Source organism: Phyllostomus discolor, chromosome 1 (assembly GCF_004126475.2).
Source record: "Phyllostomus discolor isolate MPI-MPIP mPhyDis1 chromosome 1, mPhyDis1.pri.v3, whole genome shotgun sequence".
Lineage (NCBI taxonomy): Eukaryota > Metazoa > Chordata > Mammalia > Chiroptera > Phyllostomidae > Phyllostomus > Phyllostomus discolor.
Genome location: NC_040903.2, coordinates 81,541,555 through 81,565,267, shown reverse-complemented (window position 1 = coordinate 81,565,267; position 23,713 = coordinate 81,541,555). Strand labels below are relative to the sequence as shown.

Below are 23,713 nucleotides of genomic sequence, written 5' to 3'. Positions count from 1 at the left end.
ATCAACTAAGTTTATATAATTTTCTAAATTTTTTGTCATTTCAACAATCTTCACATCTTCACAGGAGTAGATTCCATCTCAAGAAAGAGCTTTTTTTGCTTATTCATAAGAAGCAATGCCTCTTCTGTTTCAAGTTTTATCATAAAATTGCTGTAACTTGGTCACATCTTCAGGGCCCACTCTAATTCTAGTTCTCTTGCTATTTTCACCACATCTGTATTTACTGCCTCTGCTGTAGGCTTGAACCCCTCAAAGTCATTCATTGGGGGTGGAATCAATTTCTTCCAAACTCCTCTTAATGTTGTTATTTTGGCATCTTCCCATGAATCACAAATGTTCTTAATGACATTCAGAATGGTGAGTCCTTTCCAGAAGATTTTCACTTTACTTTGCTCAGGTTCATCAGAGGAATCATTATATATAATAGCTATAGTCTTATGAAATTTCTTAAACAGTAACACTTGAAAGACAATATTTCTCCTTGATCCATGGGTTACAGAAAGGATGTTGTGTTAACAAGCATGAAAAAAACATTAATCTCATTGTACGCCTTCACCAGAGCCCTGGGTTGACCAGGTGCATTGTCAATGGGCAGTAATATTTTGAAAGAAATCCTTTTTTACTTTGAGCAGGCGGTCTCAACAGAGGATTTAAAATATTTAGTAAACCATGTTGTAGGCAGATGTGCTGTTATCCAGGCTTTGTTGTTCCATTTATAGAGCACAAGCAGAGTAGATCTGACGTAATTCTTAAGGGCTCTAGGAATTTCAGAATGGCAAACAAGTATTAGCTTCAAATTAAAGTCACCAGCTTCATTATCCCCTAAGAAGAACATCAGCCTGTTCTTTGAATCTCTGAAGCCAAGCATTGACTTCTCTCTAGCTGTGAAAGTCCTAGAGGGAATCTTTTTCTAATCTAAATCTGTTTGGTCTACATTGAAATTGTGTTGCTTAGTACAGCTAGATCCTCCAGATAACTTGCTGCACCTTCTACATCAGCACTTGCTGCTTCACCTTGCACTTGCATGTTATGGAAACAGCTTCTTTCCTTAAACCTCATGAACAAACCCTCTGCTAGCTTCAATCTTTCCATCTGCAGCTTCTTCACCTCTCTTAGCCTTCCTCGAATTGAAGAGAGTTAAGGCCTTTCCCTGAATTAGGCTTTGGCTTAAGGGAATGTTGTGGCTGGTTTAGTCTTCTATCCAGACCACTGAAAATGTCTATGTATCAGCAATAAGGCTATTTCACTTTCTTATTGTTCATTGGAGTAGCACTTTTAATTTCCTTCAAGAACTTTTCCTGAAATTCCAGTCAAGATGGCAGCATAGATAAACACAGTTCACTTCTTTGCACAACCACATCAAAATTACAACTAAAATATAGAGCAACCATCACTCAGAACTGTCAGAAATTGAGTTGAACAGAAGTTCAACAATGATGGAATTGAAGAAATCCCATCCATCCAGACTGGTAGGAGGGGTGGAGATGTGGAATGGGTTGTCCTAACCCATGAATTGTGGATAAAAATTCAGGAGGGATATCTCAGGAGAAAGGAGTCCTAGCCCCATACCAGGCACCCCAGCTCAGGGTGCCAATGCCAAGAAGACAAGTCTCTGAAACTTCTGGCTGCAAAACCCATCAGGGATTGAGTCAGTGGAAGAAACTGTTGGAGTCCCAAGCAGTTCTTCTTAAAGAACCCATTCACAGACTTACTCAGACTCACTCCTTATGAGCTTCAGCACCAGGGTAGCAGCTTGAAAGGCACCAGGAGCATACAGGGAGGAACTGAAGTATCTGGCATCAAGGCAAAATCTAGGAGATAGCTTTTCCCCAGACAAAGAGGTAGGCAGAAGCTACCTACTGTTCCCTTTCTGAACCCTCCCACCATAGAACCACAGAGCCAAAAGGTGGGTATTATAACTGAGACCCCACCAACCTAGCTAACACAGTTTTCCCCACTCTGGAGATCCTCTGAGACTCCATCCCACCCAATTTATTGGCTCACTCAAACTGTTAACAGTGACTTTTCCATATGAATGGTTGGTGTTGGCTCATGCTTCAAAATATCCTGAATCCTCTTAAACAAGCAATGGCCATCCTCAGTGAGCACCTAGTTTCCCATACCTCTTGCTAAGTGATACCAGGCCCAGCACTACCAGCAGACAGCCTAGATTCACAGCTTAGCTTTGTCTGGGAATCTCCAAGCCCAGCACAGATAGCAGGCACCTGCAGATTGCTTTATAGCTCATGGAAGATGGCCTCAGGCAGAACACAGGTAAGAACTGACCTTGGCTTGCATCACCCAGGAAACCCCAGAGGTTGTGCACCAAGTAAACAGCTACAGGCCACATTAGAGTACCACCACACTGCCCCTGCATACTCGATCCTCCGCAGAGGGTAGAGATTGGTGGCCAATGGTCACAGTCTGTCCTTACAGCTGACTGGCCTGGGTAAGTCCCTCCCATTGACCTGGCAACAGCAATCAAGGCTCAACTACAAGAGGAGGGTGTACTCAGCCCATAGGAAGGGCACACCTCAATTACCTAGCTTGGGTGATAGGGGAGGCTGCTGTTCCACTGGACCCTACAAGATGCCTACTACATTAGGCCACACCACCGAGACAGTGAGTCATAACATCTCGACCTAATACATAGAAATAAACACAGGGAAGCTGCCAAAGTGAGGAGACAAACAAACATGGCTCAAGTGAAAGAACAGACCAAAACTCCAGAAAAAGAACTAAACAAAATAGAGGTAAGAAATCTATCAGATGCAGAGTTCAAAACACTGGTTATTAGGATGTCAAGGAACTTAATGAGGATCTCAGCAGCATAAAAAGATGCAGTCAGAAATGAAGGATGCACTAATTGAAATAAAGAGCAATTTTCAGGGAATCAACAGCAGAGTCGATGAAACCGAGAAATCAATGATTTGGAACATAAGGAAGCAAAAAATAATCAATCAGAATAACAAGAAGAAAAAGAATCCCCCCCCCCAAAAAAAACACCCAAAGATAGTATAAGCAGCTTGTGGGACAACAGCAAGCATTCCAACATTTGCATCATAGGGGTGCCAGAAAAAGAAGAGGAAACACAAGAAATTGGAAATCTGTTTGAAAAAATACTGAAAGAAAAGTTCCCTAATTTGGTGAAGGAAATAGACATGCAAGTCCAGGAAGCACAGAGAGTACCAAACAAGATGGATACTAAGAGGCCCACTCCAAGACTCATCATAATCAAAATACCAAAGGTCAGAGATAAAGAGAGAATTTTAAAAGCAGCAAGAGAAATGCAATTAGTCACCTACAGGGGAGTTCTCATAAGGCTTCTAGCCTATTTCTCAAAAGAAACTTTTCTGGCTAGAAGGGATTGGCAAGAAATATTCAAATCATGAAAAGGTGGGACCTACAGCCAAGATTGCTCTACCCAGCAAAGTTATCATTTAGAATCAAAGGGCAGATAAAGAGTTCTCCAGTCAAGAAAAAACTAAAGGTGTTCATCATCACCAACCCATTATTATATGAAATGTTAAAGGGGCTTATTTAAGAAAAAGAAGATCAAAACTATGAACAATAAAATGGCAATAAATACATATCTATCAACAATTGAATCTAAAAAACAAACTAAGCAAATGAGAAGAACAGAGACAGAATTATGGATATGGACAGCATTTTGATGGTTGCCAGTTGGGAGGGGTATGTGGGGGAAAGGGTGAAGAGGTGAGGAGATTAAGAACTACAAGTATGTGGTTACAGAATAGCCATGGGGGTATAAAATACAGTATAGGAAATGAAGTAGCCAAAGAACTTACATGCATGACCCATGGACATGAGCAATGGTAGAGGGATTGCCTGAGGGAGTTGGGTTGTGCTTGTGGAGGAAGGCAAAGGGGAAAAATCAGGACAACTGTAATAGCATAATCAACAGAATACAATTAAAAAAGAATTCTTCCTTTGCATTCTCAACCTGGCTATTTGGCACAAGATGGCTAGCTTTCAGCCCATCTCAGCTTTTGACATATTTTCCACACTAAGCTTAATCATTTCTAGCTTTTGTTTTAAAGTGAGAGAGGTGGGATTTTCCTTTCACTTGAGCTCTTAGAGGCCATTGTAGGGATATTAACTAGCCTAATTTCAATATTATTATGTCTCAGAGAACAGGGTGGCCCAAGGGGAGGGAGGGAGATGAAGAACAGCCAGTTCAGCCAGGCAGCCAGAACACAAACAACATTTATCAATTAAGTTCACTGTCTTACTGTAAATAATTAAAATAGTTAACATCAAAGATCACCGATCACAAATCATATAACAAGTACAATAATAATGAAAAAGCTTGAAATACTGTAAGAATTATCAAAAGGTGCCAAAGAGACATGAGCGAGCAATTGTTGAAAAAACAGCACTGATAGGCTTGCTCAGCACATGGTTGCCACAAACCTTCAATTCATTAAAAGCCCAGATATCTGCAAAACACAATAAGGTGAGCACAATAAAATGAGTTATGCATGGTAAAGAGCTAGGGTCTGCAACTGGAAACCTTGAGCTTGAGTCCAAGTCCTACCCCTTATTACCTGTACATGATCCTTAAGATTCTATTTTTTAATCAGTAAAATGGAGGTTAGTACTTGCTCTACATAGCTCAAGGGCTTGCTATGAAAATCAAATGTGATCATGTAAATGCTTTATAAATGTTCAAATTTTTATTGCATATGCTATATATTGGGGGTGCTAAATATTTAGTTACAAGAATGATTAGAGCGAATGGGGTCAAATGAAAGAGACTAGGAAGGCTTTGTGGATGAGGCAAGCAGAAAGTAGGTGTGATCAGTGGAGGATAAGGGATCCCATGCGCACTGTTTCAGAACTGGGCCAGGGTAAAATCTATAGATTCATCCGGCTGTAGTAAAGCTCCTGAGAGTCTGTGTTAGTCAGACAGTTATTGAAGGAACAGTTGGTAGTGGACATTAAACTCCATGATTAGGAGCTTTAATTTGATCTCAAAGCTAATTAAGCCCCACTGTCGGGCTCTGAGAAGGGGTATTATCTGAGGTCAGCAACAGCATTCTGAATGCCAGCCTCGGCCTAATTTGAAGCTAAAGAACAGCAGAAGATTAAGGTGATTAAACAAAAATATAGCCCTCAATCCTCTGTGTTTTGCCACTTCCTAAAATGACCTTTTATAGTGTTTAGTGTCTGAATTCAGGTCACATCATCAGCACATTCAGACGAAAATAGTGATTGCTTTCCTGCCTATGCTCATCTTTGAAGGGTGATGTTTGTTATTAATAAGGTCATTAAAACCATCAGTGGCATGGTACAGTGGAGAGGGTACTGGGCTAGCATAGCCTGACCATCTGTTTGAGTTCTATCTCTAAGGCAGACTGGAAATTGAGAGAGAAACCAAATGAAGGAATTAGTTGCAGGTGACATAGGCACAGGTTTTTGCGCATGTGTTCCAGGTGTCTGCAGTACACCTGTATTGTACAAGGCACCATGCTCAGTGGGACTATAAATGTGAATGGAGTATATACATATGCCTTATTCTTAGAGTTTCATTCATTAATGGAAAAAAGGCAAATATACATAATTGTGATGATGATGGTGATGATGGTGATGATGATGATAAAAACACACTTAAGGGCAAGTGAGAGGTGGTAGAACAGTATCACTCCCCCCCAAAATTGGATTTGGATGAAGAAAAGAGCATTTCCTATACCCTAGATACTAATTATTTTCTTCATTAGTCAGTTTGAATCTCCATTAACATATTATAAATAGTAAAGTCTGAGAATCTTTACAGGTATAAATTTAGAGGAATATACTAACATCTGATTCTGTATAGAACCATTAAAAACATTTTTTAAGCTAGAGATCTCAGAGAATGTCTATTTCAATGCTTTAATTTCATGGATTAGGAAACTGAGGTCAAAAAGAAAAGTGATTCAATGTAAAAGGCAGAGCCAAGGAAAAGCTTGCTTTTCCTGATTCTTAGTCCAGTGGTCATCTATCATGCTGGGTTTGGAAAGATTTTTATAAGGGATATTTACAGGGAGCATAAAAGTTCAATTTTTTGTTGCTTCAAGAAAGCAATTGTACTTTGGTGCCACTAAAAGTCCAAATCAGACTTTCTGGATTTTTGTTGTTGTTTACTTGAAAGCTTCCCTTGAGGTCACCCCTTGCCAGAGCTCTGGCCTCCATTTCTACCTGCATCCTGGGATCTGCCCTCAGATTCAAGCTTATCTCAGTACTTTTCAGAGCATTTTCACAAAGGTCTTGTCATTATTAAAAATGATGGAGTAAGGAGTGCAATTTGAACAGAGATATACGTGTTACTAGATTAGCCCTTGACTCTGGCTCTGATAATCAAATGTATCACATTGGCCATTTGTTGTTCATTGTATTTGGGTAATTCAACCAAAGAAGCTACCTCATTAAGCAGACTTTACTATGTACCCTGGGCTATTTTGTAAAACATGGAATGCTGGAAGCAATAAACTCTGACATTTGAGATAAGACATATCACACTGGTATTTATTAATTCTGAAAGATGTTCTTGAAGTAATGATTCTAAAAACAGCTAAATATGTAGATCTGACCCATAAATATTACAGTTAAGAAAAGATATTCTTTTACAATTAGAAAAACAAATGGGTTTTGGAATGCTGTGGCATCCATCTACAGCAGGCTGACCCTAGAGCGGTGGCCCCCCTGATGATGTCGCAGGGAGATTAGCCTTCTTAAGAACCATGGTGGAACCGTGTATTTTCCCCTGTCAAAACATACCTTTACTTCAAATAAACCTTCTTCTCTTTTAGATCAGAAACTCTGCAAGCTGAGGGAAGGTAACTGCAGAAGCAGCGTGTGTGGGCGTGACCCCAAGTCCCATCTGTGCACTTGTGCGGAGGGATATGCTTTAAGCCAGGACGGAAAGTACTGTGAAGGTAAAGTGTGGTGGCTCTCTGAAGGAATGACCGCGGCCGCTCTTCAGTGGGCCCTCCAGAGCCTTAATGTGAAACCAGTTTTACACCTCACCTTCTTTATCCAGAAAACAATTTTATCTGTCCTCCCTCAGTGTTTTTAGGATGCCCCCTATTGGGGTCCTGGCCCGCAACCCAGGCATGTGTCCTAGGCTGGGAATGAACCAGCAGCCCTTTGGTTCATGGCTCACAGGCTAGCACTTAATCCACTGAGCCACACCAGCCAGCCCCGCCCCGCCCCCATGTTTTAAAAGCCTTTGTAATACTTTCAGGTCTTTTTTATATCTTCAATTCTTGGATCAACTGCTTTCAGAGGCTACTCAGAGGTTAACATTAGACAGGGTTTCTCTAAAATGGACTCCATGGACCTCCGTGGGTTTGACTGTGTGCAAAATGTCAGTATTTTCAAATATTTTAGGGAAGTAGTTCCATAGTTGTCAATATTCTCAAAGAGTATGTGACACCACATCTTATCCCAAGGAGGTCTAGTGCGAATCTGGAGATATTGGGAAGCAGGCTAGCCATCTGGGCTCCTCCTGTTTGAGACTCCAGGCCACAGTTAATGAACCCAGCAGGAACACCGGTCCTTTCTCCAGTAAGCTACTGATGACAAGAATCCAGTGGAAGTAATTGGGGTGAGATACGAGGTACATGTGACACCTACACATTAAGTATAGTCCCCTGCTTACCTGGGACTAGTCGGAGGGAGCCATCCCATAGGACAGTGATCTGGAAGGCTGGGTGTCAGCGGGAAGGAAGCTGCTGAGTGTGCCCACCTTCAGGTGAGGGCTCCTGTCATCTTTGAGAGGCTGAATGTTCTACTACCTCTCTGTCAGCACAGCAGGAATGTTCTATTCTTGTCAAAAACTGTCAACAGTTCTGCCTTAGCTGGCTTTAAGTTGCTATATCTTTTCAGGGAAAATTGTACCATTTTTTTCTCAAGGGTAATTCTATATTTGAAAGTTTAAACTATGACAGAATAAAAATGACTTTCATGGTAATTGAACTGACTTATTCTCACCCTTTGCTAGAGTAGCAAACAGAGCTTTTCCATGGTCAGGTACAGCAGATATAATAAGTAAGAACTATTTGGGGCTGGCTTATTACGGATACTACAGTTTATTTTCAAAAGTAACCATCCGTGTTTTGCTGTTGTCATTGTGTAGATGTCAATGAATGTGCCTTTTGGAATCATGGCTGTACTCTTGGGTGTGAAAACATCGCTGGATCCTATTATTGCACATGCCCTGTAGGGTTTGTTCTGCTTTCTGATGGGAAACGGTGTCACCGTAAGTCACAACAAGTATTTATTGCGTTATTTCCTTCGTGTTCACTGATGTTTCTGAGGTGGTTATGGGCTGGGTTGATGGTCCTGGATCGGCAGTCTACATCAGAGTTGCCTTAGAGTTTATTTTGTGTTTGTTTCTTTTTAAACATGAGTCACTGGACTGTACCCCACACCTAGTAAATCAAAAGCTCCAAGGTTGGGAAACGAGTTTCTTTATCCATTTTTATGATATTTTATTATACAGGGTAGAGCAAAAGTAGGTTTACATTTGTTCATATGGAAAATAACACAGCCCTGACTGCTGTGCCTCAGTTGTTGCAAATAAATGTTTTCTAGTTTTTCAGGTAGATACCCAGAGGATGGATTGCTGGATCTTATTGTAACTCTTATTTTTAGTTTTTTGAGGAGTTGCTATACTGTTTTCCATAGTGGTTGTACCAGTTAAGATTCCTTCCAGCAGTGAAAAAGGGTTCTTTCTTCCCTACAACCTCTCCAGCACTTATTACCTGTCTTGTTGATAATGGCCATTCTAACAGGTAGTTTTGATTAACATTTCCCTAATAGTGAAGTTGAACATCTTCTCATATATCTGATAGCCGTTTCTATGTCTTCTTGGGAGAGGTGTCTGTTCAGGCCTCTGACCATTTTTCCGTTGGATTATCTGTTTGTTTGGTGTTGAATTGTATGAGTTCTTTATTTGTTTTGGATATTAACCCCTTGTCTGTGCTGTTGTTTGCAAATAACATCTACCATTCACTTGGTTGCTTTTTTTTTTTGTTATTGTCAGTTTCTTTTGCTGTGCAGAAACTTTTTAGTTTGATATAGTCCCATTCATTTACTCTTGCCTTTACTTCCATTGCATTTGGGGTCAAATTCATAAAATGTCCACTACAACCAAGGTCCATAAGTTAGTAGCTATGTTTCTTCTATGTACTCTATTATTTCAGAGCTTATATTTAAGTCTTTGATACATTTTGAATGAATTTTTGTACAGGGGGACAAACTGTAATCTGGTTTCATTTTTTTTGCATGTGGCTTTCCAATTTTCCCAGCACCTTTGTTGAAGACACTTTCTTTTCTCCATTGTGTGTTTTTGGCTTTTCACTTTTTATAATGAGTTGGAGGTGAGAGTTGACTCCAGTGACTTTTTGTCTTCTTTTCAGTCACCATCTTCCTGCCTTCCTTCTGTGCAGGACCTCCACCAACCAATGGCACGCTGAAGCTGCCAAGATGGCTGGGGGAGGAGCAAGAAAGAGCCCAGCTGTCTCTCAGGGATGGTTACAGCAGCCATTACCAATCACTTCCTAGATTCATTATTTCTTTTTCTTTCTGAAGATTTTATTTATTTATTTTTAGAGAGAGGGGAAAGGATGGAGAAAGATAGGGAAACAACAGTCTGCTGCCTCTCATACACGCCCCATCCAGGGATTGAACCCACAACCCAGGCATATGCCCTGACTGGGAATAGAACCAGCAACCCTTTGCTTTGAGGGACAATGCCCAGCCAAATGCACCACACTGGTCAGGGTTAGATTTATTATTTCATCAAGGATTTCAAATGGTGATAGCTAGTTCTAATATTAACTCTTAATTATTAATTGTAATACCTTTTTAAGGAAACGTTTCATCAACTATTTGATTACTGCAAGATACAATTCATACAGTTAAGATAGGATAAATATTCGATTTGCAACAATTTTGATGTGTCTCCACCTATTGTGGTTGTTATCCTTACTGCTGAGCAAACTGTTTCCTTTTGTCCAGTGGGAGCTTCTGAAAATGGGTTCTGGACCCCAGTAGTCTTTGATAGTTTCCTTTTTATCTGTAGCACATATTTTCCAGGCTTGTCTTGTGTATTCTATGTCCTAGACATGAATTTAGCAATCTCTGAAGGTATACTGCTTCCTTTAGATAAGAAATTGTATGTAGAGAACATAATCTACTACTATCATTTCTAAATCTTTTTGGAATCAGAGCTACGAAGGCACTGTTGTTGTTTTTTAAGTGTGTTATGAGTTGATATGAATATTTTCAACTCCAATTTAGAATTGCGTACTCAGATACCTTCTTACAGAATTCTTATAGAGTCTACAAGTCTAGTAAGTACAAAGGAAAAGCTAAGTAAACATATAAGATGATGTATATTGTCTAGATCTGCTTCAGAGATGATGAAGCATAGGCCAGTCTGGATCTCAATGTGCTTATGAAATCAGTCACATAAAAATGAATAAATGGTAATGAATTTCTTGGGAATTACCTATGACCTTTGTGCCTGTCTTTGGAACTTGCCCTTCTTCTAAAACTATGTAGTTTCCCTGTTGGAAAATATACTTAAGTGTGTGATGTTATAAGTTATGGAGTCCACTGTGTGCCAAGCACGACACACACAATCTCACTTGATTGTCCAACTTCTAAAACTTCTGTAGTATGTATTTTACCTTATAATGTTTGATTTACTTGCAACTTATTTTGTTGTATATTATAGAATAAGAATTTAACTTTTCCCTCAAGTCATTACTCAGTTATTTCTTTATCCATTTTTATGGATCCATTTATTGGATCATCTTTCACATGCTCAATGATTTAAAATATTGGGTTGGCAAAGAGTCAATCCAATATTTATTGTTTCTGTAAAATAAAAGACACATTTTTCATTTCATGAAGAACTTTATTGATTTGGATATTTTAAGTATATCAGCTATCTGCCACTATTGGCTTCTCGTGTGTAGAGGCCAGAGGTGCTGCTAAACATCTTCCAGTGAATCAGACAGCTCCATAGCAAAGAATTATTTGGCCAAAATGTCAATAGTATCAAGAAACTTCACAAACCACTTTTGACATGTTTGATCAGTCATAGCACTTTCTCCATACACTGCACAAATCCTTTTTTGTGTGTTTCAGTTGCATTTTTACCTTTCTGAAAGTAATAAAGCATAATATGCCTAAATTGTTGCATATCTCCTTCCATCTTCAATATTAAAATGGCTGCATGAAAATCCACTGGTTTTGATTTTTTTAATGCACACTGATATGACAGGTATCACAATACAATCTACCAAAGTTGTTAAGTTGTTTCAAATGAAGTTAAAGACAACTAAGTGCTGCTAAAGCCATTGTATGGAAAAAACAATGAACTTTTTGGCCAACCCAATACTTTAATCACATGCTATATTCTTATGTGTACTTGAGTCTTTTCTAAAATAAGTTTTATACTTGTTTTTAATATCCTTTCTGTCTCTTCCTGTAATCATTACCTACTACTTTAATTATTGTTTCTTTATAATACATTTTGGTATTTGTTAAGAGTCTCCTATTATCTCCCTACACCTCACCACAGTTATATAATGTTCTTAGTTTTCCCTACACATAAAATTTGTTTTCCAGATGAACTTGAGAATCATTCACTCAAGTTCCATTTAAAATATTTTGGAATTTTGATGACTAATAACTTTAAAAATATTATTTTACATGAAAGAAACTTACAGGAAACTAGAATCATTTTCTAAAATTAGGGATTTTTAAAAATGTTTCTTAGATTTGAAATTGTTTTCTTTCTTTTTATATCTTCATTATCACAGTAATTCGTAAATGTTTAATTTTTACTTACTATTTTTAGGGTATAATATTTTAGTGGCAACTAAATTTACTCAGTTTCTACAATCTGATTGAACATTAATCGTGACCTTATTCTTCATTAATTAGAATTAATTTCCTGTCCAAGCAATGCATCTGAATGCAGCCATGGCTGTGTTCTGACTTCAGATGGTCCCATGTGTTTCTGCCCAGAAGGCTCAGTGCTTAAGACAGATGGAAAAACATGTAGTGGTAAGTTTATTTACCATTTGTTTGTTTGAAAATATTTATTCCCTAAGTGATGGCTGAAATTCGCATATTACTGGCAAAGAAGAATAAATTTTCCAACATTACACATTGGAAGATATTTATGCAATGGATTAGCATAGATTTAAATTATATTTTTTCATTTGCTTGTTTTGTTTTTAAATAACACAGTGTGGAAGTTATGAGCCAGGACTTTGAAATCATACAGCCTTGAGGGAACATTCCCAGTTACTGGCAGTATTATTTTGGACTAGTCACTGCTCTCTCTTGGTCTCAGCTACTTCATCTGTAGAGGTTAATGATACCTTGTCTCCTGGATTTGCAGCCAGGATTAAGCAGATGGTGGAAGCAAGTACTTAGCCTGCTCCTCACACCTTTAAATACCTCTTTTCCTTTATCTTCATAGGCTAAGCGTATAGAGGGATAGATGTAACAGTAAATTAGCAGAAGACTTATGTGAGGCTTTTCAAAAATAAAAATAAAGAAAGTAAAAGAAGTCAAGAGGCCAAAAATGTGAGAAAGAAATAAAAATATTACTTACTAGGAAGAATTAGACTAATTGCTAAACTCATCAAAATGTATTTCGTATTCCAACCTGCTGCCAATGCACAGATTCTTGAACTCAGTGGTAGAACAAAGGGACAAGGGCCATTGGGGTGTAAAGGGTTAACTTCAAGGTGTTAGGTTACAGGGGAGTGGGGTATAGTGACATTTTGCTTCTAATCTCTGAAAAACAACTTGATTGCAACAGTATGAATGACTGTGGAAGTGTTTTTAAAAATCAATATATACTTGGCTCATCTCAATATTCTGATAGATAATTGTTGTATTTTTGAATGATATAGCATCGTCACCTAGCATCATTACCTCATTGTTTTTTGTAGGCTGTTCATCACCTGATAATGGTGGATGTAGCCAACTCTGCCTTTCTCTCAGCCCAGTATCCTGGGAATGTGGTTGCCTTCCTGGGTATGAGCTGCAACTGGACAGAAAAAGCTGTGCAGCTTCAGGTTGGTGCTGGGGGTGCTTGAGTGTGTCTCTGCAAAAGTGTGTGAAGATAACAGTGCATTTAGAAAGATAGAGCATTAAATTGCTTTTAGCCTCTGGATAGAACATCTGATATTTTTATTTTTGGAAATGGGAAGCAAATTACATTATAAGTATTAATAGGATATATAATAAACATACAAATAATAATCATGTTTTTGAGGAATATTCAGAAGTTACTTAGCATTCAGCAAAGACTTGCTATAACATCAAGTGTGGTATTCCAGTATATGTGAAAGTCATGACCAGAATAGATTTCAACGCTTTATAGTTAAGAGGAATTGAATAAATATTTGTTGATTGATTTGACTTTCAACTCTCCAGTGAATGTAATAATAATAATACTTCAACAAATTTTGTTTATTTTTCATGTCAAAATTTAATATAAAGTGGTATGCTTCAACTAGTTTTTCATCTGCTGATGTTACATCTCTTGTGTCCTCAACAGCCTTGGAAATCCTAGATTTATACCAAATTGATTTCATCTCTCCTGACATTTCATCATGCTTGTAATCTGGGATAACATTAACATAATGATGAGCCTGCAGAGCTTGCTTTAGCCAGAGCTCAATACTCTGAACTTCCCAGGGCCTTGGTTAATATACCATAATCTGAGCTCTGGAAATTAACAAGGGTCTTGTTATTAACTCAAATAATCATGCTTCCCTTTTAGAAGTGCTCAACCCAGAGATGGGTATTTATTTGGACATGGATTAATACAATATGCTAATATTAACATGCTTCAGTATGTGTGAATCAGGGAGATTATAGCACTACAACATCTATCATTTAGTTCTGGTGTTAGTTATTTAATGCTGGCTCTTTCTCTAAGTAATTTGCATTTTAAAAGCAGGCCTCTAGACAGGGAGGAATCCAGTGATGAAATTCTGCCACTATGTTACCTCACAGAAGAGAAACTCTTCCTGTCTGTCTTCTTCTGCCTGTCTTAACCTACGCACACTGGTAGGAGAGTAAGAAAACAACTACTGCAGAAATTAAGGAAGAGGGCGCAATGAAAGGGAAGAGTCACAAGTGCCTCTTGGCTTTCAAGGCATATTTTAAATGGAACCGTATTTGAATTTGGTATTCAGGACCACAACCGTTTTTGCTGTTTGCCAATTCTCAAGATATTCGACACATGCATTTTGATGGAACAGACTATGTAACCCTGCTAACCCAACAGATGGGAGTGGTTTTTGCCCTCGATCATGACCCTGTGGAAAATAAGGTATGATTTTGTCACTTGAACAGGTGTGGCCATGCTTTAAGAACAAAGTAGAGAATTTTTTCTTAATGGATGACCTGGGTTACTTGAAAATCCTCTGCTAAGCTCAAAACCCTTAGGCACAGAAAAATTTAAATATAGACATTGAAACATCATTTGAGAAATGTTAAGGATTTTCTGTTATCATAACCCTGGTTCTTCATGTGATTCAGCCATTTTATTAGAGATGATTGAGCAGGATCTCAAGTTAGTTTTGTTTCTGCACATGATGACAGTAGCCTGGTCCAGTGTCATACACGTGGTGAGAAGCCCATAAATAGGGAGGAATGGGAGGCCGGGGTGGGGCTTAGGAATTGTGAGTTAGTAATTTGCATTTGATATATGTCATTGAGGGAGGGGATTCAGTGGCCTCTTAACCATGAAAATCAGGAAACCTAAGTTTTATGGCTCATTTGAGAATAGTAGTCTAACTCATGAAATTATTTACATAATAATCACTTTTTTCATGAATTTTTTTGTATTAAACTTAGAATTTTTACATTTTGAACCCAATCAGCTGACTATGTGATCTTTGTTAGTTGTATTTGTGCTAAGTTAGAATGTTCTTAAATAATATGTTATAGCATATTTTGGGGATTTGTCACCCATATTTATGAATTTACATAGTTATTAATTTCCCTCCATTCTTATTAGTTATTACTAGATTAATTCTTAGAATTTTAAACCTTGTGTCTTTGTTTTTTCTTGATTTGAGGCAGTCTGGTAAATGGCCACAAATGAAGGAAGCAAACTGATTCTGTGTTTACTTGGTATAAGTAATGGCCAACTATAACTACTTTTGCAATAGAAGTTGAGTCATTAAACACTAGCGAACAATTCGTCTTTCCTTTCCCTGAGCTGAATCTATATGACTCCATGGAAGAATTATATTAGCAGAAAAAAAATTAATAGAAAAACTCAGTTCAAGATTCACTTATTACCAAACTAGTCTTTTCCCTGCACAGTATTTTTACAAGTAGGTGAAGAAGAAGTCTAGAATGAACTTTAAGTTGTATGGACATTTTTAATTTTTCTGGTCAATGCTCTTATTTTCTTGGTTTCAAACCGTGCTCCCAGGACCCGCGGTGTTCACACCACCTGGAGCTTGTTAGAACTGCAGACTCTCAGGCTCTACCCCGACCGCTGAAGCCGAGTCTGCATCTTAACAAGATTCCCAGGGGATTTGTATGTCCATTCCAATTTGAGAAGCCATGCTGTAGTGGACTGCTTTTGAATATGAGAAGCACCCATTTTATATTATAAAATAGAGTCTCTTCTGTTTTATCTAGAAAGGTTCTAACCCATTATTTAATGAATTACCATTTTGTGAGTACTCTTATCGATTATAGGTTTATGTACATATGTGTACTCACAGTTAAAATCTCACATAAGCTGTTATTAAACTGCAAGCTCACCCATAGCAGTTTTTAACATTTTCATGAAATACTTGTACCTATTTGATAGTCTGCATACTAGACTGAAAAAAACCTTTGTACCTGCAAGGTATGTTCTGTTGGATAATATCCAATATGGATTAATTAAAATGCAATTAGATAAAGTTAGAGATAAAAAACTTTAGCAAATATTTAGCTTAACTTCATTATTTTTACAGTTGAAAAAATTGAGGTTCAGTGACTTGGCAAGGTAATCAAACAAGGAAGAGCCTGTGTCCCTTGACTTCAGTGAAGCAGGGTGCTGTGGGCCATGCAGAGAGGACACAGCCCAGCATGCAGTTCCCATTAAACTGAAAGCCATTGCTCCCTTCCAGGCTGCAGGAGCCTAGTGTTCAAGTACAATGGCTTTGTTATTGACCAATGATCAAAGATGAATAAGTTCCCAGTCACAATAGAACTACGTGCCAGGCACAGGGCTAAGGAGGTTTTGTTGTTGTTGTTGCTGTTATTGTTTTGTTTGCTTGTTTGTTTTGATTGTAGACACTATTTCAGATGGTTCTCATTTCCCTTGTTCCCTTTTCCCTCTACACCAAGCCCCCAACCTCTACCCCAGTCTTCACCACATTGTTGTCTGTGTCCGTAAGTTATGCATATATGCATATATGTTCTTTGGCTAATTTCTTCCAGTCCCCCCTAAGGAGTTTTATACATAAAACTAATGTACTTGGTATTATTATGCCCATTTTACCAATGAGGAGACTGAGACTCTGAGATATTGACTGACTTGCTTAAGTTTACAAGTATCTGGGAAGCAGCATAGTTGAAGTTCAGCTGCATGTATATCTATGTCCAAAGCCAAGCTCTTAACAATTCCACTGTATGATAATCACCCCATTTGTATCACATATTCTCTTTTTAAAACAAATCCTCCAGAAATGCCTATGTTCTCTTTTGTAGGTATACTTTGCCCATACGGCCCTGAAGTGGATAGAGAGAGCCAATATGGATGGTTCCCAGCGAGAAAGGCTTATCGAGGAAGCAGTAGGCGTTCCAGAAGGTCTTGCTGTGGACTGGATTGACCGTAAACTCTATTGGACAGACAGAGGGTATGTTCCTGTTGGGTATGTTCCTGTTAGCCATGTGGGATAGGAGTGATGGGGTAGGTAATATTGCTGGCTTCATCCTCCACTTTGAACACAGGAAAATGCCCCACATGTGCTGTGAGAGCCCACTCCCCTGCTTTGGAAAGAGAGGATGCTAACCTCAGAGTACCTCACAGGGCAGTGTTAGAGATACTCTGGGCTGGAATGATATTTTCTGAGAGTCACTTAAAACCATAAAGTGAAATGGTGGCTAATCTGAACATCTGGTACCCAATCAATCATGTTAAGTTAAAAGAAAGGAGAGTTAATTGGGGTTTCACATCTGTGAAATCAGCTGTGCCAACATGGAGGGAGAAGTCCCAGGAAACAGGTTTATATGCTTGCAGACAGGCTTTCTATGTTCCAGAAATTCTCTTTTGGTCTGGATAACCCATGGAAATGGGCGCATTTTTAAAAATGAGCCAGATGTATGATGTGATGTACAGTTATCAATAACATGGCATATCTATACCAGAGTGAGTATATTTTCACTCATTCTTTTGTTTATTTAACCATACCTCCATTCTTTTATTCTTTGGGTGTTTATTTATTAACTGAAATGCTCCAGATACTGCACTAAGAACTTTATATCTATGATACCATCCAGGTCCCAAAAGATGTTTTCTCATCCCCAACTTAAAGATTGAAAAAATTGAGAATCAAAGAGGTAAAATAACTTTATCAAAGTCAAGCAGCCCACAGGTAGTGGATCTGGGATTTGAACTCAAGGACAACAACTTCCAAAACTTATGCTTTTAATAATCACCGACAGGTACTGCCTCCCCCTATCACAGTTGATTGCAGTGCGCTCCACCCAGAGTCATACAACAAATGAAACTCTGCTTCAGTTGTAATAATGCTCAAAATCATAATAATGGCCTCCTCTGTTTTGAACTGACTTAAAAGGACATTTAAAATGTCAGCTGTGCATAATAACAGAGCTTGTACACAGCTGTCCTCAGAAGCATAAATGTTGATCAGGACAGCAGATGTCAGTCGCTGTCGACCCCTCTAAGGGTGCCGGGTCTCCTCATATTTCCCACTCTTGCTTGGCACCTTTAATTCTACCAGTGTTTGATTCACAGCACCATGGGACCGACTGCCAAGGTGATGCCTTCAGGACATACACACAGGCAGCGCATCCCCAGAAGCAGTCCCTAGTTCACTGGCTTCAGTAATAACATGCCTTTCTTAAGTACTCTTTCCTCCAAAGGCAGCTGCTAAACGAAAACCTTTAATTTATCTGGAAATGAAAGGTTTATAGTTTGAAAAGCTTGATATTAGCTAGAAATTGGATTTAAATAACTGAGATTCCAAGCTTGTGATACTAGATTATATGGTAACTCGTAACCAATAAAAGAACCAGAGTGGATGCTTCTAGTTTATATTGGCTTCAGAAAAGACAAGATTCAGATTAACACCTACCAACAATAGGAAGGAGGCTAATTGATAATTTCACTGGCAATGCTATTATTTAGTACTAGGAATCCTGATTCCTAAAGTCAATTGCCCAGTAAAAAAGAATCAAGAAGGGGAAAATATATATCTATTTGTTCATTCTTTTTGAGATAAAAACTATCATGAGGTAAAAGTCACTTTTCCAGTTTTCCAGATTTCTGGATGGCCAACTCTCACCCTGGAGGGGGTGTAGGTCTTAGAGGGTCCCAGTGACATTGGGACCAGTCAGGGAGCGGACACAAAGAGAAAGGTGTTCCACTAGATTAAGGTTGTGCTTGAACTCCGGTGAGCCCAGTGTCCGCACTCCTCTTGGCTTTCTCATTACCCATGCTGCAGGCTGAGATCTGCTTTCTGGCTGGATCACAGAAAAGTACAGTGTTGAGCGAACAGCTCCAGAGTCAGGAGTTTATGTTGGTCTCAGTTCTCACCACCTGACCCCTGCCCAAAACAGTGAGAGTTGAGAGATGATGTCACAGTGAGCACAGAGCCAGTAGTCACAGGCAAGTTGCTTCAGAATGCCTTCGCTCCCAGCCAGGGAACAGGCACAGTGACAGTTGTGGCTGAGTGACTTTGACACATTGAGTTCAAAAATACCTTTTACCCAGCAGTACCCTTCTGACAACCATTTCATCTGGGAATAAAATTATCTTTTAAAAATGGCACTGGAATATAAGTGGTTTAAAAATTATCCACTGCCCTGAACTACAAGCTTGTAAAGCACATTTGACCCAACACAGGGCCTGAGTCATCTTACCTTTACCTCCTTCCTGCCTGTAGCCTGTGAGGAGGAATCTATAAAATCCCTTCCCCACCCAGTGGCTAGAAATAAATGGCTCCAATAAGCCACCTGCAGAAGGTCTCCTTAGCATTTCATAGCATCAGCCAGAGAGAATGGTCCTGCCTCATTCTTCTGGGCAAGGCTGCCTCATGCAGACATTACCTACAAGAACAAGGGGGTAAGCTCTTCTCAGATGTTTGCTGAGTGACTTCAAGAAAGTTATATTATCTAATTTGTAGCAGGGAAACAGGGCCAGCAGGCAGCACACAAGAACAAGATAGGCCTTTGCAGCTGTCTGTTGAATGTGTTAAAGATAGTTACACTCTCTAGTTTCAGTAGGGAAACAGGGAATGGGAAGCCCCTGGGGGGAAGGGGTGCCTGCTGCTTACACCCCTCTGCCTGTGGTTCTGTCTGCTCCAGAGGCTGCTCAGAAGCCCAGGTTGCCCCACAGGCCCACAACGAGGTCAGCTTCACAGGATAGAAGTTCACATTTGATTCCACCTAGTTTTCTCCATCTTATTGCTACTGCCCTACATCAGTCACCATCATCTCTTGCCTGCCTTGTACCCTCTACACTAACGCCACAGTGCACTTTCTAACATGAGATTATGACTGTTCCACACTCGTTTAGACTTGGCACCTGCTGAGACCTCTGCTTAGGGTGCTCTTTCCTTGTCTACTCACCTTCCCTCTCCCTCCCCTCTCCCTCCCCGGCTCTCCTCTCAACTAGGAGGTCAATAAGGATGGAGACAGGCTATTGTGTCTCTAGTGCCTCAGCAGATCCCTCACATATACAGTAGTGCTTGCTCAGTAAATATTTGTCTGATAATAAAGGGTTGTTTCACAAATAAATGGAAGCATTAGGAAACAAGAATTTCCTTCTCTGCCTGATTCCAAAGAGTTATTTTTTTAATGTAAAGTTTAGCAAATAATAGCTTAGTACTCTTATTTTTCTAAGTATCCTGTGGGAGATCGCTGAAGTCAACATAAATACCCTTTCCTGTCCTTGTGCGGCTGTCTCTGTGGCCCTGGGAGGCATACTCTCTCTCCGCCCTGGGATCTGTGACTGAGAGGCTGGCTCCTTCTACCTGCTGGCGGCCACTGGCTCCAGAGGAGATGGCAGGTTGTGAGCAGAAAGGGGTGGTGGGATTTACACTACTGGCTTCATCCCTGCCAGGCCACTGACACAGTCCCCTCTTAACTTACCCTTCACTGTGCGTTTTCATCCCCTGGGGTCTCTATTGGTATTTGGTAAAGATGGGCATTTGGTCCTGATCAGGACATGAGTGTGTGTGTGCACACCACACAAGGGGGTAGTTCAGAATGCCTGTCTTTGCATTCAGTAAGAAACAAGGAAACAGAGTATTTTTGTTTAAAAAATAAAGTTAATGTAACAAGCCCCTTTATATGACATACATTCTAGGAAATCTGTCATTGAAGGCAGTGATTTAAGTGGAAAACATCGTGAAATAATCATTAAGGAGAACATCTCTCAGCCACGAGGAATCGCTGTTCATCCAATGGCCAAGTAGGTATTTGTGAAATTCAGATGCCTTTCTGCAGCCGTCACATTTGAAATGTAAATGTCCAAAATCTGTACTAAGATGGCAGGTGATCAGTGCAATCAGAAATGAAGAAAATCCACTAGATTTGTCCACATTTTCAGAAATGATGTGGCTACCATAATATCTTCATTTTTAAATCTTTTCATTTTCTATTTTTATATGAAAATGTTATTGTCTAGATATCCTTTCATTTTATTCAAATTCAATTTCTTTCTGAAAAGAAAGGGGCTGTAATTTATTAATCAATTAGACATAAGCCCAATAAATTGCTTTCCTTAAAAGCTACATTATTGCATTCCTGAGTAGAAGAAAACATTTAGATTGTATGACTTATTAATCCTATTCAGAAAAATCATAAGATGAGTTCAAATGATTGGTCATTTTTAGATTTAGACAAGAAGAAATAAAAATCATAAAAGATTAGAAGATTCTATGTTGTTTGATATTAATTAGTGACAAATGTTGGTTTAGGTTCAGAGAATTAAGGAGAATCACCAGTTTCTTCCTACATTTTAAAAAACAAAGATAAAAATGAACTCTCTTTTATTACGATGGTCTATGAGAAATAATATATTGGTAATAATTGCTCTGCCTGGTGTGGCTCAGTGGATTGAGTGCTGGCCTGAAAATCAAAGGTCACTGGTCTGATTCCCAGTCAGGGCACGTGCCTCAGTTGTGGGCCAGGTCCCCAGTAGGGGGCACATGAGACACAACCACACAATGATGTTTCACTCCCTTTCTTTCTCCCTCCCTTCCCCTCTCTAAAATAAATAAATAAAATCTTAAAAAAATAATAAAAATGTATATTGGTAATAATTGATAATTGATATGGAGCCAGCCACATGATTAAAAGAATGAGACTATAACTATTTCTAAGCAGTCTAGAGAAAAGATACTGACCACACGAAATGTTTCCCAGCACTGTTATAGGATGTGATATGCAGAACTTAATATTAACCAAGTTAGTTGAGTACAGTATATGAAACTGGATAATAGATAAATATGCTCTTTCCCTTATGTTGCCATTTTACATACACAGTGAGTTTTACATTTGCACAGCAGAGGGGCAAGCTAGCAAGATATTGCCTTTTGCAGCATGAAATGCTAATTTAAGAGTATGCATTTGAATACATTTTCAGTTAGTTATAGTCTGCAGTGTTTAAAATTAATAATTCCTTTTTAATCTAATGACCTGAGCCTTAGTTCATCAGTTCCTGTCCAAGATGGTCTACCTATAAAATATAAGCTTTTGCTTTGGAAAAATTATTTGTTCAACATACAGTGCTATACTTCTTTCTTCTATATTGCTTAGTTTATCCTAAAGTGATTTAAATTGACATTCCCAATGATGAAAGAATGGGAGAATTTTGTGCAAATTTTATTTGTTGTATGCTTTCTTGATTAAAGGAGATTATTCTGGACTGATATGGGGATTAATCCACGAATTGAAAGTTCTTCCCTTCGAGGCACTGGCCGACTGATTATCGCTAGCTCTGGGCTGGTCTGGCCCAGTGGAATAACAATTGATTTCTTAACTGACAAGTTGTATTGGTGCGATGCCAAACAGTCTGTGATTGAGATGGCCAATCTGGATGGTTCAAAACGCCAAAGACTTGCCCAGAACGATGTAGGTGAGGCTTTTGGATGGGGGGTTTCTTTATCTTACCTGAGAGTTGATGAGTGTTAAATATAAAATGTGTTTATACACACATGCACAGGGGCACACACGCTCTTCACCACACAGTGAGACAGGAATAAGGACAAGCAGGCTGATAGACTTCTGAAGGGATATGAGCTCTGAGGGTTACCTGAACTTTGAAATATTGGAAAAAAAATCATGACCTGTAACCACTTCTCTTTGCCAACTTTTCCAAAAGTCAGAACGAAAATATTGAAATGTTTAAAACTTATTTAAGAATAAGAACTTGATTCAGCTGTTATCTTTAGGAAATGTCATTTTCACAACAGTGATAATATCACCCTCAGAGATTAGTGAATATCTGTTGATTGCAAAGATTAATATAGTTTTCCACCTTATATAGTTTCAGATTTTACATGGGTTATCATGTGTGTATTTTCTTAAATATCTTTAAAACACTGTAGTTATTGGAACTGTTTAAAAAGAAGTACAAATGGCTCTGAGACTCACGGAAAGATTCATTTTTGACTCAGGGAATCTGCAAAAACATTTGAACTGGGCCATGCAGTAAATCAATGGTGATAAAACTATGTCATTTGAAATAAGGCTGCAAAAATTGGCATCTGTATGTTAGTGTTGCCAAGATATGTGGATGAACTTAGTCCTGAATGTATTAGAGAGCCACTGCATATTCTCGAGCAGGAAGTATATATAAGGTTGATATTTCAGGATAAGCACTTAGGTTTTCAATAGTATGAGAGTCAGATTGGAAATTTGGAGAGAAGGAAATTATTTACGAAACTACAAAGTTGTCCAGACAACAGCTAATGAAGGCGTGAGCTCGAATATTGCCATTGAACAGTAAAATGGAGAAGTAGAGTATTTTTAAAAAATCATTGTGAATAAAAAAATGAGAGCATTTACTAACAGATTGGAAATAGAAATGAGGGTCAAGGAGATGTTAAAGAGGCTTCAGAGCTTCATAAGCTGGTTGGTTGGGAAGATGAAACACATGGTTTCTTTTTCAAGGAAGAGGCTAACAATCTAATAATCTGTATAAGATATTTATTTTGCCCAGTCTCTGATTCTAGAGGTAATGAATTTCTAGATTTGTATTACACATTAAGAAAATGAAGATAATTACAACTGAAAATGTTACATACTTTTAAGTTTCTTTAAAAATTAAAGAGATGCTTCACAATAAGCCATAAGCTTGTGTACAGTTCTAGACTTTACTCATCCATGCACATAACAGGTATTTATTGAGTCATTGTGGGAAGCAGATGTACAAGAAGAGTTACACAAATATTGTTCCTGTGAAGTC

At 38.7% G+C, this 23,713-nt stretch overlaps 1 protein-coding gene across 7 annotated transcripts in view; it reads left to right on the top strand.

Annotated features, from left to right (window-relative positions):
- Positions 1–23,713, top strand: part of EGF (epidermal growth factor) — a 94,842-nt gene that overhangs the window by 37,447 nt on the left and 33,682 nt on the right. For all 7 annotated transcript variants that reach the window (XM_036025296.1, XM_036025300.1, XM_036025274.1 and 4 more), the window contains exons 6-13: positions 6,813–6,938; positions 8,141–8,263; positions 11,965–12,087; positions 12,987–13,112; positions 14,241–14,377; positions 16,765–16,913; positions 20,609–20,713; positions 22,158–22,381. In XM_036025296.1, the coding sequence (XP_035881189.1) occupies positions 6,813–6,938; positions 8,141–8,263; positions 11,965–12,087; positions 12,987–13,112; positions 14,241–14,377; positions 16,765–16,913; positions 20,609–20,713; positions 22,158–22,381 (1,113 nt within the window). The remainder of the gene's footprint in view (positions 1–6,812; positions 6,939–8,140; positions 8,264–11,964; positions 12,088–12,986; positions 13,113–14,240; positions 14,378–16,764; positions 16,914–20,608; positions 20,714–22,157; positions 22,382–23,713) is intronic.